Genomic DNA, 17,905 nt, shown 5'->3' on the forward strand with positions numbered 1-17,905 from the left:
ACTGTCAACGTTATTGCACCAGCTGTAGCTACAGCCATCAGCGATCTAATGGAATTTATAAAGTATGTACAAAGTAATCCGGCCATCGATTAAAAAGGATTAAGAAGCTGTGTAGTCCCTAAAACAGTTAAAAGAAAGGTGGATCTAAATTCAATAATTTAAAGAAGTGCTTTGAATTCATAGTTTTATGCATACAGTCGAACCTCCCGTAAGCGACCACCCATAATGTCAAGGATACGTGGTAGCTTACGGGAGGTGGTCGGTTACCAGAGGTCAGACCCCAGGGGGTCTAAATTTCAGGTAATTTACATATGGTAATTGCAGAGACCTGACCCTTCTGCCAGTGCTTATCGAAACCCATAGTAATAACTTTTCTTAGCTACAAGTATACTAGGACTGGTCCATGATTATTCAAGGCAAAAAATGTAAGGGTCTATGGTGATTATTGTTTGTATCTCACAAATTACTTAATACAGCGATTGAGGCAATTCTTGTGAAGAAACTTGACTCTTTTATTACTCCAGGTGGTACTGTCTAAATTTTTCAGGGAACGGAACATAAGCAAAAAGTTAACAACTCTTTTATAAAACCTGTGATGTACGTGGTTACACACATTAAAAACACCAGCAGGCGTGTAGGTTGCAAAACAATCCCACACTTGTGCGTCGATAAGTTTGGAGCTAACAATAAACTGCTGTAGGACAATTCAATGCACTTTATTCTCTCGGAGGCCGCGTGTGTCAGTTTAGTTAAGGCTTAAAACGTGCACTGACATAAAGTATTAAATTATTACACATTGCGCGACAGCTCAATGCGCTGGACTCTCCTACAAGGAATTCAATGTAAAGTTTATTTCAGTGTACAGTATAGTGCACGGTATTTTATCAATTGTTTCATTGCTAAGCTATATCAGGAGACACTTCCGGTAGCTCCGACTGTGCGATTTACGGCGTCCGCTGTAATGATGTGGCCAATATGTTACAACGAGACTCTTTTCAATTGAGAGATACAGCAGATTGTGTTTCAAGTGGTCGCTTACGGGAGGTTCAAAACAATTGAATATATTAAACGATCATCTCTAAAAGTGGTCGTTTACGAGAGGTGGTCGCTTACGAGAGGTGGTCGCCTACGAGAGGTTCCATCTATAGTGATTTGACTTGAAAACTTTTTGTATTTTGGAAAAGTGGTCGCTAATGAGAGGTGGTCGCTTACGAGAGGTGGTTGCAAAGGGAGGTTCGACTGTAGTTAGCTTTAAATAAAATAATTCAATTATTAAATGTGTTTTTTGTTCACATGTATTTTTTTCATCTTTGTTAATAACTATACTGCTTTACAATCAAGATCTCACAAGTGAATTTTCTTAAGTTATAAACTGGATTATAGTAAGAAATTTCAATTGAAGGAACCTTTGCAAACCATCGTAGGTGGTGATTTGGCCTTGGCATCCAAATTTCTCGAGTTTACCCTAATTGGCATGCATACAAACTGGTCCTTGTGTCAGAATTTACATAGTTCCATGTTTTCGTTGTGATTGGAGGGCTTGAATTCACCCAACAAGCCCATGACTTTAGCCTGAAAACTAAACGAACTGTCAAGTGATATTTGAAATGATTTCTTTTCTTCTCCATTTAAAGCCAAACAAAGTTCTAAGTAAACATTATTGCAAGTCTGTAGGCTCTACTTTGGCTAAGGGAGTCATTTCGAACATCAGTTAACAGTTGCCAGCTTCTGTCAAGTTTTAGGCTTAAGTCAAATTCAAGCCCTCGTTTGCAAATTAAAAAGTTAACATGGAACTATGTTGGAAAGTACTTGTTGTCATAGATCAGTGCCCTTTCCCTCTTCAAATCTTCATACACAAAGTATAAATCATTTTTCTATGTCTATAAAAATAGCGGGATTGTCATGTGCCATCACCAGGCCGTGATCTTAACCACTAAACAATCGATGACTCGCTGCCAGAACTCACCATTTTTTGGCTACATATCCTATCCCCCCCCCCCCCCCCCCGAGTGCTATTTAGGCTAACCGGAAATTGACCTCATGTAATTCTAAGTAAATGTCCAAGGACGTTCTGAACTTTCCCTTCCAGTGCTTACCAATTATGTTTCTGACACAAGAACCAGCCTGTATGCATGCCAAATTAGAGTAAATTCAGAGAAGTTTGGATGCCAAGGCCATATCATCACTTACATTGGTTTTGCGATGGCTCCTTCAAAAATTGCTCTTTTACAAAAGAGCATGGATGGTCATGTGCTAAAAACAAAGTAAACCGAAACCAAGAAAAAAATGAAGCGGACGAAAAGAAAAAAAACAAAAGTCTAGCAAACACATTATAGTCAAAGTTGTTGCAAGAGAGCATTAAACTATCTACAGTACCCAGAATGAGATGGAACAATTTATTATTCAATGTGTTGTGAAATATGAGTTTTTTGTTCGTAGCTCATCAGATAACCTATCATACGGAAATGCCACAGAAGTTGAACAATGAAGCAATCAGAAATCAGAACAAATGCGTGTAACCAGTGCCAAGCACTGGAAAATGCATGGGACAAGTCACAATTGGTTTTGGTCTGGCTTAAAGCTATCATTGTGCAAGAATGGACCCAAGACTTAAATTCCAAAGAGATTTTTTCCTGTCTTTATACTGATTGTAGCTCATATTATTATTAATTTATTGCGTATAGAGTGTGGATTTTGAGCTGTTTTATTCTGAAAATGTTATCAATCTGAAAATAAGCGTCTTGTTAGGGATAATATCTAAAATGGGTAGCGAATATATTATATGTTTTGGTGAAAAGTTTGGTAAGGAAATTCGTATCTGAAGTGGATTAGGAGTCGATTTAAATGTTCTTATATCATAGCCAGTATTGATGCTGACAGTTTCGATGACTGTCGGCCATCTTTATCAAAGTTTTGATAAAGATGGCTGGCTTTGATATAAGAACATTTAAATCGACTGTTTATCTTCTTAACTAGCCTGATGAATTTCTTCAAGAATTTACAAAATGGATTTGGTTTGCAAGAGGCGAGTTGCTCATCCCCATCTCCCACCGTACCGCTCCGTTACTAAAAATTTGAAAGGGTACCCCCTTGGGATCACAACCTTATAACAGATTAGCTTCCCTTCCTGTGAAGAGAATCCAGGGATAAGTTATTGTAGTGGCACTCCTTTAATAGAAACTGGAGTAGAATCCCAGCTGATAGAGACCTAAGTTCTAGTGCGAGTACAAGTACGACTACGAAATTAGCGCGCGCGAGTGAACCAGGGTCATTTTGGCGGGAAAAAGAGATGGCCGTCGTCATGACAGGATTTTGTGAGAACGGCAAAGTGGAAAAAACAAGTCTTTGGAACGTACGTAAATCTCTTCTTTTTAGAATAACAAAAGGGCTTAGCTATCATTGTTCAAATCTCTTATTCGTACTCATACAAGAATCTAAAGGCCTCTAATGTATGTAAGCGTGGGGCTGTGTGACTTGACTCCGTTGGTGGTTTCTCTTTTACAGTCAAATACAAAGGGACAGTCGCTGCGTATACAGCGTAACCAGGAAGATGACTCTGATGGCCCTGTGTACAGTGATGTGGACGATGCTCCCACCCCACCCCCTCACAGAAGGGCTTTGGGTCCAACAGCATCCTTACCTGCGTACAGAGCAGACGACGGTTTTTACGGTAACAAAAAGGAGAGGAATGAAAGATGATGAAATATTCAAATGAGTGTCCTTGTTGTTATAATCGCGTTTCCTCTGATAAAAGCGCCGGCATACTTTAACTTTGTCCTTGAAAGTAAAAATTGATCTTTTTCAGGTAAGCTTCCGTACTTTTTCCTGTCTTCCATATTTCCTTGCCTCGCTTGAAACTTCTCGTTTTAGTATTACTATCAGTTTTCTGTAGCTTGAGTTTTATCAGTACAGTGGTGAAAACGTGCGCCATGCGGATCTCAGGAAATCTTCCATTGACACCCAACGAGAGCATTAAAACAAAATTGTTAAAACGTTGTTTTCTTCATTCCCCAGTCATTTAACAGCCTTTTAGGAGGCAAATTTGTGTGAGCTAACACAGTTTGATCTGAAAACCTAAATTGTAAAAAAAATTTGGGTGCGGAATCTTATTGCCGAATGTACGAGCTGTTGTTGGCTTCCCGAAGATGCTAGCTGGCCTTTTTGCGCTTTTGATTAGGTATTTTCACCTCCGAATACAAAGGGAACTAGTTTTCAGCCTTGCCAAAGTTTGAGCTTTCGCTGAAGAAAATGCTAGTCGCCAGTTTATCGTTCTTTACAATTTTGATCCGAATTTTTGAGCCGGGTTATGTCAGTCCTTCCAAACAGGGGATATTTCACCGAAACGAACCGTTTGAGTATGTCGTAATTTTTTTTTTCTTTGACACAGAACTCACAGACGTTTTTTTCTCTTTCTGGCTTCTGATACTGCAGAGGAAATGATTCCTTCCTCAGGAATGGTAAGAATTTTGGAGATGTATAACTATCCGTCTCAACTTGTGGACAACTTGCTCTTACAGACAGATGCCATGCTTTTGCTTAGCTCTAAAAGTTTAGGAATGACTTCTACAAACCGCAAACAGTATATTCAAGAATGTACATTGTGAAATAATGCACCGATCAATTCAAAACTTCAACGAAGCCCCTCACTGGGGAGGGTGGAGAGGGGGGGCGGGTGGAGAGATTGTCGAAGGTTCGAACTAATGGCGCGTAGCCTGGAACTGTTTACTTACTAGCTTCATTTACGAAGGTAAACATATGAAGATGAACTTCATTTCGCTTTCACTGAAGTACCCCAACGAACTAAAAAACGTTCGCCAGATGAAACAAATTAACAAAATTAAGTAATCATGAACTACGTTATTTAAAGAACGTAAGTTAAATTGGTCTTCGGTAAGGCACGTTATTTTATCTCTAAGTTAGTACGCGCGGTGATTGGTCAATTTTGCGGGCCGTATTTCACTGTACGGCCCGCTAAATTTCCCTTGAATTCAGCTAGTTTCCTTTTCCGAGCGCCCGATTAACCCGTAGAGATGATATTTATTAGTAACCTCGTTTTCTCTGTCCGCACTGTAAGTTACGGATCCTCGTTTTTTTCTCGTTGATTTATGGCCCAAGCGCCTAAATTAACAGGAAAAACCTCGGTCCGTAACTTACAGTGTGGGACTCGGTTAGTAAGAGGTAATTTTCATCGACTTTGCCACTGTGATTGCTTAACATAGGTAGTTGTTTGTTTTATTCGTCCATATTAGGGGACCCAGATTCCTGAGCCCGGTTGTTCGAAAGGCGATTTACGCTAATCTCCAATTAAAAATTAACCGAGGTTTGTATCTCGCTCGTTAAAAATGTTTTTAAAAGCCGATTTTTAGCTGAAGGTAAAGAAAAGTTTAAGTCAAAACTGATGTTTAGCTAAAGGTAAAGAAAAGTCTAAGTCAAAACTGATGTTTAGCTAAAGGTAAAGAAAAGTCTAAGTCAAAACTGAAGGGCAAAAATATTTTGGAAAAATATATATTGATTAGTAATTAAACTTGAATCAAATTTCACGTAAAACCAGGATTAGCTTAATCGGGCTTTGAACAACTGGGCTCTGAAGTTTAATTTTCAGAGCACTGTATTATATTCCTGTCTACTGGAAAAACATTTTCATCCAATTTTCATTCAGTTTTCTCTCCGCCACTTGTCCTCAATTCAATGTGGCTTACTAAGCGGCAAAATGGTGTTTTTATTTCAGAAATGCTGTGTAGCGCTTTACGATTTCGAAGGAGAGAATGATGGTGACCTTAAATTATGGTGAGTTAATGGATTTCCATTTCTTTTTTGCTTGCCTTGGTTTTGTTTTGTTGTTCAAGTTTTCGCTACAATCAGTGAAAACTGTTGACTTTGGAACATGCCACCAGGCCGTATTTTCGTTTCGCTTTGTTAACCATTCGCTCCATTCCCATGGAAACCTGAAACGACTGAGTATCCATGCAAGAGAAAACAAGAGAACTGCTAAGAATTAGGCCCGATAACAGGTTATAGAAAGCACTGATGTGTTACCATTTTTAATAATAATCGACAATTGATAATCATCGACAATCCAATCAAATTCTTCAGTAGTAAATTAAAGCTGCACATACTCGAAATTCAGTCACAATTTGTATATTCAATCCCAAGTCTAGCTGTAATTTAAGTAATACATTGATATCGTTCTCCTTCAGGGCACCAAACGGTTCAATTGTAAATTCGGATTTAGTTGTATAAAAAATCTACAGTTTTCTTTGGATGATATCCACTAAAAATTTCGTTACTCTGGAAGACTAATTCCTTTCGTTTTCGAAGTGGCAAATATGTGATTAAAATACGAAAAAAGGTCAGCCAACATTTTCTTAAAACCAACAACAGTTAGTAAATTCCTTCGGGGAATAAAATTCTATTACCTAACGCTTTCTCCGACCAAAATATTCACCTCAACCATCCGAACAGATCACGCTCTATAAACTTTCACAAATATGTCTTCAGAAGGTGGCTGGCGTTTTCTTGTACAACAAAGTATTTTTTTTCCATGTTGCAGTGCTGGTGATAAAATAAAAGTTATTAACAGCGCAGATGAAAACTGGTGGGAGGTAAGACTAATTTGTATTTTTATCAGTTTTCCTGATCGTCTCTAAAAATTGTCCTCCCCGTTAAATCTTGCAGCAGATTATTTCTTCTCTAAGATTTATCTTTTTCCATATTTCTGATTCATATGTACAATTTTCCTGTTTAAGCAGTCTCGAGAGTCAAAGTGGCAGAGTAAAAGATTTCAGTGACGGCTTTAAGAGCTTTGAAACTAATCTAAAACTAGAAACCAGTGGCGCGAATTGTCTTCTGCTTTGAACAGCTTCGTTAACATTCGTGAGAGGGGGTCCCTCGGATCCCTCGGGGCTGGTAATCGAACCTAAAGAGTCCCCAGTAAGGCTGTGCTTTATAGCATGGTGTCTCGTCAGGCGCTTGAGTTATACTAGCACACAATGTCGTCGGCGCCTGTCAGTCACGTCACGTATTAGCGCCAACGAAATTGCGCTCTCAATTAACTCAAGCTCCTGACACCAGGGCTTTCTATGGTTTGAAATCGTTATTTGAGGTTCGTTTTGATTTTGTGTGGATTCAATTAACTGGTCAGTTTAACTGATTTGTTTTTATCAGGTTTTAACTCCATCATGATTAGCCAGCAACCTCCATTGATATCGTTGAGGTCACATAAACTAACACTATTATTTGTTTTAAGGGCACAAGTAAAAGCCAGACAGGATTCTTTCCAGCATCGTATGTGCAGGTAATCTTTGTTGTGTTTAATCGTAAACAGCGAAAATGTAACACAACAATAGTAAACAAGGATAGTGTATTCTGTGCATTTTGCACAGATGCAGGGAGGGGGTAGGGGTAGAGGCCGGTGTAATTATATTCATTTGAATGCGCTTTTACGTGCCCCCTCCTACCCCGACCCACCAACCCACCCAACCCCTTCAGAAGCTGACGATTCAACCGAATCATGTCAGAAGTTTGTGGCGTGAGAACAGGCCCAGTTCGTGCGAATTTTTTGGGGGGAGGGGAGGGGAGGGGTATGTACCAGTTGCCTTTTTTTTCCGTACAGTGGATTCACTGCGGCCAGTCCGCCTCGAGTCACGTGGCTACATCATCGGATGACCGTGAAGGCCTCAGAAAAAGTGGCACAGAAACCAAAAAAGCTGGAACCTAACTACTTGGCATCGGACGTTAACATCGGACGTGACAAAATGCAAATAGCAGTGTATTCTTCTGTTCTGTACGCCTGCATAATGACACCAAAGGCACTGACTCACATTTGTTCCTTTTTCTCTGCTGTAGGTCATTTCGCCAGATGACGTTATTCTCCGTTGCCTTTTCGATTTCAATGGTCAGGAAGGAGATGAGCTGACGATTCAAGCGAATCAGGTCAGCAGATGGTTGCGTTAGAACAGGCTCAATTCATGCGAATGTAACAGTGCAAATTGACTGACAACTTTTCTTTTCAGCGAGCGATCAGTTTGTTTCTCTCTTTTGATTATTCGCTGCTGTTTTAAAAAACACTCTAGTGCTCTTTGAGTTCCTCTTTGCGTTATTTGCCATAACCGGGCTGTGCTGGAAAAGAACACAAGAAACAGCAAGCTTGTATCCGAATGAAAGAGAAGCTGTTGCGAGCTTGTCACCGTAAAAAAGACTCTTAGTAAAGGTGGCTGTTGGAAGGACAACAAGCAGTTCAAATTACAAAACAAAACAATACTGAAGAAATGATAGAGTTTTATGGCAAACTTTAGATGGTTTTCTCTTGTTGTTGTAGATTGTCGTTCAAGTCAGAAATGAAGGCAATGGTTGGATCGTCGGTAGGACAGGATCTGTGGAAGGAGCATTCCCAGCGTCATATGTCGAAGAGCTTAGCAATAATGGCCCGGATTAGTAATAGCTGCATGCAAAAATGAAGAGATCAAAGAGAAGCCTTGAGCTACGCCAGTTACCGTCAAACAAAGAGAAGCCTTGAGCTACGCCAGTTACCGTCAAACAAAGAGAAGCCTTGAGCTACGCCAGTAACCGTTAAACAAAGAGAAGCCTTGAGCTACGCCAGTTACCGTCAAACAAAGAGAAGCCTTGAGCTACGCCAGTTACCGTCAAACAAAGAGAAGCCTTGAGCTACGCCAGTAACCGTCGAACAAAGAGAAGCCTTGAGCTACGCCAGTTACCGTCAAACAAAGAGAAGCCTTGAGCTACGCCAGTTACCGTCAAACAAAGAGAAGCCTTGAGCTACGCCAGTAACCGTCGAACAAAGAGAAGCCTTGAGCTACGCCAGTTACCGTCAAACAAAGAGAAGCCTTAGGCTACGCCAGTAACCGTCGAACAAAGAGAAGCCTTGAGCTACGCCAGTTACCGTTAAACAAAGAGAAGCCTTGAGCTACGTCAGTTACCGTTAAACAAAGTGAAGCCTTGAGCTACGCCAGTAACCGTCAAACAAAGAGAAGCCTTGAGCTACGCCAGTTACCGTCAAACTCTAAGGTTGTCGCGGGTGTTTTCGTTTGGGAAAATCAATCATACTGATCTGGATTTCTTGGATTTCATGTTCACCTCAAACAAGATAATTTGTTTCTATGGGGCCGATGACATGAGCCGAGCTTGCTTGGTTTGCCGAGATCTCAGGACGTTCACTAAACACAGCAAAAATGGCGCATTAATTTACGCAACGAAAAGCTTATTCTTAAGGTGAAGAAGTCCTTTTAAGAGGGAGCGTTTTTATATAGCTTCTAATATTAGGGAAACGTATTATTTCGTTTCAGGAAACTGACTAGAGACAGGACATAAATAACGTAAACAACAAACAAACAATAGAAATACCACCTAGCGCGTCTGTTGTTTTCCCGTACTCTTTTTTCAGTACTGGTTTCAAAAGGTTTCAGTTCATTTTATTCATCCGCGAGACTCAATCAATAGCAGATATCTAGCTCGCTTGGTGGCCATTATACCTCGACCGAGTAGGATAAATACACTTCGTAATAGCCTTGTAATCTATGATTCATTGTTGGAGACTGCCTGAGTTTCACTAAACATGAAACAGAATGCATCAAAACGTGAGACCATTAACCAAGAATCGAAAAAGAAAGCTGTGGAACTTGTTTCTCCGAATTAAATTGCGTTCAATAATTTTGAAATGCTTTGCGAAGTTGAATTTCGCAAAGCAAGACAGCATGTGGTCTAAAAAGATGGTTTGTAACACTTACAGGAATATATATGATGTAATGGTTTTCACGGTGAAAAAGATCTGTAACATGTAAAAAGAAAGGACTCTGTAAACCTTCCAGTATCCAATTCGACCTGCTGTGTCAATGCTGGTAATTAAATTATATCATCATGGGTAGATTTACTGTGTGATTTTCTTTTTACTTAGATTCCAAGCTGGAAAAGCAGATTGTCATTATTAGATCGTTAGTTGCTCTCCTTTTGAGCTTACACGGGCATTTGTCCACGGTGAACATCAATCTTTTAGACACATAAGGTCACCCTGGGATCCCTCGGGTTCGCGATTTGACGTCCATAACAGCGCAAAACACATCGGGACATCCCGGGACACTCTAGGGACGGTGATGTTGTTGTTGTTGCTTTTTTTTTTCACAAGTTTTTTTATGTGTATCGGTAGACCCGCTGGAATGGTGATGTGGGCCAATTGATAGAGCTACAAATTATTGAAACAACTCAGGATTGCATTCCAAAGTTTTGGCCCCAGAAATCGCAAGTTGAAAATTTCGATTGCATAATAAAGATAGAGCTACGCAGAAGGCGAGAATTGAAGTTTACGTTTTCTAAAAGTGTTTTCAAAAAGGGAGTAAAAAAGATTTGTATTGTTAACCTTTTACAAACTGATGCAAAATAAACAGACCATGTACAAAGTAATAAAATATTTGCTCTGTTTATAAAAGTCGCATTTGTAGGTAGTCTCGAGCTCTGAACCGTTGTAATTGCAGCGCTCGTTCCTGTAGCCTCCCACGCAGACGTTCTTTAGGGGTTCGTCACGCGTTCCTGCCCCACGTTCGTGGGGCAGGAACGCGTGACGAACCCCTAAGAACGTCTGCGTAGGAGGCTATCGTTCCTGTGGACATGCTTGTCCTCTGCTACGTTCATCAGCTTCTCCTTCTCTGTCTCTAAGTGTTGGTGCTGCAGGGTGCTTCTCCTCTTCGCGTGGTCAGCTGCAAGGCCCTCCCAAGACTCAGCGTCAATGTCGAGAACCTTCATTTCTCTCTTACACACATCCTAGTGTCGCGGCTGAGGGCGGCCAATGGTTCTCCTCCCCGATGCCTGCAAATAATCATAGAAGGAGGACCTTAAAACACGGAATGGAGGAATGGCTTAAAATCACCACAAATCCTTAAAGATGGAACGACGGAAAATTACCACAAATCCTAAAAGATGGAACGGCGGAAAATCATAACAAATCCTATATGTGTACACGTCACGAATTCAAGTATCCCGAGAAACGTTAAAGACAGCCAAATGTTAAGTCCAATATATGTATTTTACCTACTCGTACACAAATATGCATTCCTTTTGTATATTTCAACGGAGAATAAAATGATACAGTAAACCAGAGTTAATTGAGAGACTGGTTATGAAACTTTGCCATGCATGAAAACAATGGTGCTGCAATTGATGTTGGAAGGGCCATGACGATGAACAATCCTTTGTTTGAATGTTCACGCTACAGCTGAATGTCTTAAACAGGAACGTTTCTACTGTTCAGTTCGGCTCCAACACGTTTCAAAATCTATTGTCGACTGTGCACTATCAAGGCCAAAAATGTTAACAAAAACATATAACAAAGAAATTTGTCAGGCTGCAGAACCACTATGCGTAAACTTAAATGAACACGTGATCAAACATAGTCAACCATGCGACAGAATTTACAGCTAGGACTACAAATCCTCCCCCCTATCCCCACGATTGGACAAGACAGGTTTTTCGTGTTGGGAATTGATATTTTTCTGTTGAAATAACAACTGCATTTTTTTTGAAGAACATACAGTCAAAATACAGGTGAAAAAGATTCAGATGCAAAAACCTTAGTAGGTGCCAATCTATTACAATTTCATTTTGCTCTCGTGTGGTTGATTGCTCTGGCACCCCCCTCTATCCCCTCCCCTCCCGTCGCGCGTGACTTGCCTCCGCTCGCCTGAAACAAAAAAAATTAAATAAATAAATAAATAAATAAATAAGTGCCCGGCCACGCTGTGAGGGGATGCTTGTGAGCGACCTCAGCTTATGTGTAGCCGTACGTACCCACCCCCCGAAGAAAAACGTTTTTCTTCGAGGGGTGGGTACGGCTCCACATTGGGCTAGCGACCTCTGTCATTTTGGGTGGTTGTTTGGAGGTTCAATTCTAAGAGAATCAGTGCCGAACAGTTGGGATTTAGAGGACAGCAATCTCTTCAATCCACTAGTGGTCACCACCACCGGCGCCACCGGCACCACCACCGGCGCTAACTCGCTGAAAACGCTTCAAAAAGGCCTCAACGCAGGGAAACAACAAAGAGTACAACACGGATACAAGGTAAGGCAGTTTTATTCACAGAACATTAAATTTTAGGTATTTAAATCAAACCCGTAAATTTCCCATACAAACCTTTGTAAATCGAATCTTTGTAACACAACACCCCTCGAAGGCAAGAGTCACGTTCGCGTTCGCGTACGTGTCATTTATTCCTCTTATTTCGCGCTTGGGTTGCCTGTGGGGTCATCAAGAGCTAGGCGAACAACCATATTTGGCTTTTAGTCAGCGTGCATTCCTTGGCATGGCAAAACTGTAAGCTTCTGTTGTGTGTTGATGTAGGCTTCCCTTTTGTGCACCTTGTTTGGGCTACTAACGTGTATGACTTCTGAAGAGCAGGGAAATACGGGTAATCTTGGACCGCACAGAACACGACTGCGACGGCGAGGTACGTGATAGAAGCTAATTTTGTCACATTTTCCCCTAATAACTACTACTAACAACAATGGTTGAGTAAACATGTTATACGCTTACATTGCAAACCGTCGTTTGATCGTAAGCAGGGAAGTTTTTCTCGATGTGCGACAAATGCAAACTGCAGACCCGCAGACTCGCAGACTTGCAGACTTGCAGACTCAACATACTGGCCTTTCCCAACATGACAATGATGACATGACATGTTGTGGAATGGCGGAGGTTGCAAGCACGATATTATTTAATAACATCGTGCTTGCAACCTCTGCCATTCCACAACATGTCCTCTTCGTACGCTTTAAATATACTGCCTAGTCTTCCTCCTTTCACAGTTGTCCTTCAGGAACAAAACTCGTTCGTGTGCCAGTTTTGAGAAAACGTTTTCAAACTATAGAGCAATGGACACCAAAGTAAAGGGTAGTTTCTGACAAAGATACAATTTTAGCGGTTTTTTTGTATTCTTAAATATCAGGATCGGGTAAACTCGCCAACGACCGAGACTTCAGTTGGATTGAATTTATCGGATATGGAACGCCTGTCAAGAACGAAATAGTGAGACGGCGTTATTCACAAGACATGTACATTAATCAGGCGTTTTCGATATTTTGATTGGTTATCGAAATATCCGAGTTCAAAGTTGGAATAGCAAAAAATTTTGTAGATCCGCGTTGCTCAAGTAGTCGTAAAATTTCTCAAACAACATGTGCCTCCACAGAGGATTATATTGTAAAGCCACGGGCCAGTGAATCAGCAACCAGCTCCATTGGAATGGGGGGAGTAAAATTTTCATACACTCGATTTCATACACCCCCCTAGGACGTAATAAACGATTGGTCCCTAAATTCCAAAGTCGCGAAAATCCAGAAGTATGCAGGTCGGCAAGCCTTCAAACCTCCAAGTCTGCATGTCTACAAGCCCGCAAGTCCACAGGTCTACCTACTGTAGGTCTACATTTGTGGCACGCTGAGTTTTTATCCCTGCTTCCATGAGTTCCATCGTCAATATCTTCGCTATACCACGTATAGAAATCCCGATATATTTTTAAAATGAAATGATTTTTTTTCGTTAACTCAAAAATTTGTTTTTGAGGAGACAAGTTTTTTTTATGTAAGCTCTTTAGTTCAACCTATGTGGAACAGCATACCCTTTTTAATTTTAAACCTACCAATTTATGAGTGTGCTTACCCGTTTTCAAGACCAGAATGGTCCATTAATCCCATGACATTCCCTCACCAGAATCCAACTGAATTGAGTAATATTTAATTAAGCCAGTGATGAACACAGTTCAAATTCGCTGACTTCATTGTTCAACAAAACAAAAGGTTTCTTTTGTTTCTCGTTCAACAAAAGATCTCCAAAAGATGCCTCTAGGAAAACTGAGATTTTTGCATACCTTATTTTTCGCAAACGAAGAGCAAACCGGCGGAAAAAAATACAGGAGAATGTTTGTTCTCTAAAACAGCCCACGTGCAAAAATTGAGACGAGTCCAGGAAAAAAAACAGCCTAACATTCAAAATAAGGCAGTTATGCATCCAACCCTTCAATTGTGATGTTGAGGCAGGTCCACATGTTGCATGTTGTTAAAAAGGATAAAATCTGGCTTTATTCAACAACTTCCAATGTATTCACTCCAAGAGAAAACACCAAGCAAATTATCAGAGCCAAAGTCTAATCGACTAAACATGTTGAACACCAATGCATTGTCTTTTCATTGGATATTGGCTTTACTCAGCGACCCATGGAGGGGCTGGGGAGGGGGGGTGGTTAAGTGGTTGTAGCTAGCCCGCACTTTGAGACATTGAAAACTAAATACATGTACATGTCTTAGTTCACAAGGTGAATTTTCAAATTATCCAGTGTGTAACACCTACCTCAGTTGAAATCTCTTCCCCCCCCCCCCCCCCCACCCACTTCAACCCAAGAAACGTGATGGAATTTGACTAGTTCATTTACTCTTTAATTTTTGATATGCTTAAATTAGATCCCATTGCATTTTTTACATCATTTTCTGTTATTCCTTATGCTTGAAATGCTTTCATGGTCTTTGCCGAGAGACATGTGATTGACATTATTTTACCCCTGAAGACTGACATTGGTCTGGGCATCCAAAAATTTTTATTTACAAGTTTGTTCTTTATAATGTTGTATCAACTTTGCCATGGTCCTTGGACATCACATTGTTATTAGCATTGTATGTGTGCTATGTGAGTTACAGACTTCTAGCCTCAAAATGAAACATGCTTATAAATATCAATACTTTATACTGTACCTTTGTATAGTCATCATTTTAATGCATGTTACAGGTACTATTAGGCAGCTTCAGGGCTGTCAAGTCTCCTGGATAATCCGGAAGTCTCCAGATTTTGAACTGTATCTCCTGGTCTCCAGATTTTGAGCTGTATTTTATGGTCTCCAGATTTATGTCTCTGATCAAAGGAGGAAAATTCAGGTATCCCACAATGCCTCGCTTCCAACTATATTATCAACTCGATGTTGATACGTGATCTGGCATTTGCGATGGGACTTCTCGGAGTGAGCGCGGAGCTGCCCTCTCCGTCGCCATTGCTTTACGTGAATTGCTTAGATTTAGACAGTCAGAGTTATGTCAATTCGTCAAACTTAGCCTGTTGTCGGTTTCTAATGGTCATGGGACACGTTAGTTTTCCAAAAGACTTACGAGAGCGGCTTCTTTGCTTGTTTGTGCGATCAGAAACATTGAACGGCCGCTTGCCACTCGACTCTTCTTCGACTTCTTCCATGCATTTACTGTTTGCTTGAATATCGACTTAAAAGGAAGCATTTATGTCACCACTTAATGTCCTTACACGAATAGAACCGAACAGAATCGTGCTTAAAGTACTGTTCATTTCGACCGGGAAAACGAGTGATCGTTCAAAAGCAGTTACTATAAAAGCATTATGCAGTTGTTTACATGTTTGGCGCCAATTTAGGCAAACTTCAACGAACACAAATTCCTTCAAAACATGGGGACTTAAGGGGACCTTGAATAAAATTCAAAGGAGATACTATTCGAGCATCAACAGGCAAGATTTCACGCTAATGTACCCAGGATTGAACTCGCTAGGGTCAAATTTGGGTCAAGCATTTGAGAGCCGCGAACGAACAAAGCGAGTCGATCATGCATACATGTACCACTCCAAACAATTGTATGTTTTTCTTTATTCTTAGGCAAATTAGCTGCGAAATTGTAATGAAAGCTTGAACTTAATTGCCAAAGCAATACACAAAACGATTTACCTTACATTCTCAGATCCTGAATAAGGAAAAATAGCCACTTGAAATTCAGTCGATTTCGGACTGCGCGCTCGCCTTCGCATCGATACTTTACACCTTCTAGTCGATAATTTTTCGCGGAGACTCATGGGATACCTGATTTCTCCTCCTTTGTCTCTGATCTTTTGAAATGTTTAGCGTTGTTTCTGATACTGTTTAATGTTGTAAAGTATATGAAATAATTCATATATGAACTGCGGATATAGATGAAAGTGAAAGTGAGAAGTGATCATCGCAGTGAATTTTCCAATTTATGCAATTGGAAATTGGAATCATATATGAAATCATATATGAATTATTTCATATACTTTACATCGTTTCACTCCTCTCACGGGAAAATGGGAACCTACAATTGACCTTGCTCCCAATGTGTGGCTTCATAGCTCAGATGGTAGAGCATCGCACCGGTAACGCGGAGGTCACGGGTTCGAATCCCGTTGAAGCCTGAATTTTTTCAGGCTTCCAATTTCCAATTGCATAAATTGGAAAATTCACTGCGATGATCACTTCTCACTTTCACTTTCATCTATATCCGCAGTTCATATATGAATTATTTCATATACTTTACATCGTTTCACTCCTCTCACGGGAAAATGGGAACCTACAATTGACCTTGCTCCCAATGTGTGGCTTCATAGCTCAGATGGTAGAGCATCGCACCGGTAACGCGGAGGTCACGGGTTCGAATCCCGTTGAAGCCTGAATTTTTTTCAGGCTTCCAATTTCCAATTGCATAAATTGGAAAATTCACTGCGATGATCACTTCTCACTTTCACTTTCACTGTTTAATGTACGTCTCCCCTTCCCCCTCCTCACTGAACCCGTGAATTTGGCCTTGATGAGAAGCCTCTGTCAGACGCTTTGTTATTGCTGGCCGGGGAAGTGATATTCTCCATATTTGAAGGCGTGTGAGGTTGACAGCCCTGCAGCTTCTCAAGGTTAAGATTTTTCTTGAGTGAGCAAATTCTAAGCACTCCGTATGAAAACTTAAAATTTTATACCAGTTATTAAAGGAAATGTGTGTGAAGTTATTCAAATTAAATATTTCAGTTAATCTTGTTTTGCTAAAGAATGATGCCTCCAAGTTAGAACTGCTAGTATTCTTGACAAGTTGAAAATATACCAAAGGACTGTTTGCTCACAGTTTCGAAACATACTAACAGAGTAATAATCAATCCTAAGGCATTGGCGACAATGATGTTGGTGTGTATGATGTGGTTTCTCATGCTTGGTTGTTTTGAATTATGCCACATATGAACCCAGCTATATCTCTGCAAGATAATTGACAGTTTGTTTGATCCTGTGGTTTTGTGGTTTAATTTTAGTGGAACCCTGTAGAAAGAGTCGTGTGAAATAGTATTTGGGAGAACAGGATGGAGGATGCTGAGTAAAAAATGAGTAATAGAAGACAACTTTGAGTATTTTTAATACAACTCTTTGAAAAACTGTACATGAAGGCTTTCACGTGGGATGTTTTGTTCATTGCCAATCCAAGCATTATTTTGAATGGTTACCCACAGTCAAGGGAATAATTATATTTTCAGCTTAAGCTTAATACAAGAAATCCAGCAAGTCTTAATAACAAGCCTCATTTATTGACATTGTAAACCTCGCTGATATTTTAACATTTTATATTTTGAGCTAATTGAATAGTTCTATAGTCAGAAAGATAGCAACATAATTATTGCGTTACGCTACTAATGAAATTTTTCCAGAATTGCATTATGATAACAGAATGACCAAGCCACACAGATACAGACCTGACTCACATTTACTATTGAATCTATACTATGGTGTCAAACTATCCAGGGCCCATGGCGCAATGATATTTACAGCCAAGTGACTTAATTCACACGGTCAAAATGCGAACTAGCTCAAAACACCCTCAGACGTTTATTTCTTACCCTCAGACGTTAATCTCTCCTGGTTTCTCTATATTTTTAATCGTCTCTTTGAGCCTCTTTCCATTTTGCCCGAAATCTCTGCTAACCTGAACCACAATCTCTTTCCACTAATACCATTCGAGGCTTTCAATGTCACTGCTCTTTTCTCACCAAAATAGAAACTTACGAAGTCTTTATATCCATTTCATGTTCATGTTATCGCATAGTGAACTTGGGCTGCCTACATGTAGT

General features: G+C 40.2%; 2 protein-coding genes across 2 annotated transcripts in view; both read left to right on the top strand.

Moving 5' to 3' along the window:
* Positions 1-17,905, top strand: part of LOC146456769 (NLR family CARD domain-containing protein 4-like) — a 151,169-nt gene that overhangs the window by 42,739 nt on the left and 90,525 nt on the right. The window lies entirely within an intron of this gene.
* On the top strand, positions 5,906-8,907 carry LOC146456772 (SH3 and cysteine-rich domain-containing protein-like). Its single transcript, XM_085092791.1, has 5 exons — positions 5,906-6,011; positions 6,551-6,602; positions 7,247-7,294; positions 7,846-7,932; positions 8,318-8,907. The coding sequence occupies exons 1-5, from the start codon at positions 5,965-5,967 to the stop codon at positions 8,432-8,434; spliced, it is 351 nt and encodes a 116-aa protein (XP_084948917.1). The 5' UTR covers positions 5,906-5,964; the 3' UTR covers positions 8,435-8,907.

This window comes from Pavona decussata, unplaced genomic scaffold, assembly GCF_977016875.1.
Source record: "Pavona decussata unplaced genomic scaffold, jaPavDecu1.1 SCAFFOLD_254, whole genome shotgun sequence".
NCBI classification, from domain to species: Eukaryota; Metazoa; Cnidaria; class Anthozoa; order Scleractinia; family Agariciidae; genus Pavona; species Pavona decussata.

What these genes read in the sequence shown, in the direction of transcription:
- LOC146456772 (XM_085092791.1), top strand. Translation starts at nt 5,965, where the DNA reads ATGCAAGAGAAAACAAGAGAACTGCTAAGAATTAGGCCCGATAACAG. An exon ending in AGAATTAGGCCCGATAACAG is followed by an intron (nt 6,012 to 6,550) that starts GTTATAGAAAGC and finishes TCCATGTTGCAG; the next exon opens with TGCTGGTGATAAAATAAAAG. An exon ending in TTCCAGCATCGTATGTGCAG is followed by an intron (nt 7,295 to 7,845) that starts GTAATCTTTGTT and finishes TCTCTGCTGTAG; the next exon opens with GTCATTTCGCCAGATGACGT.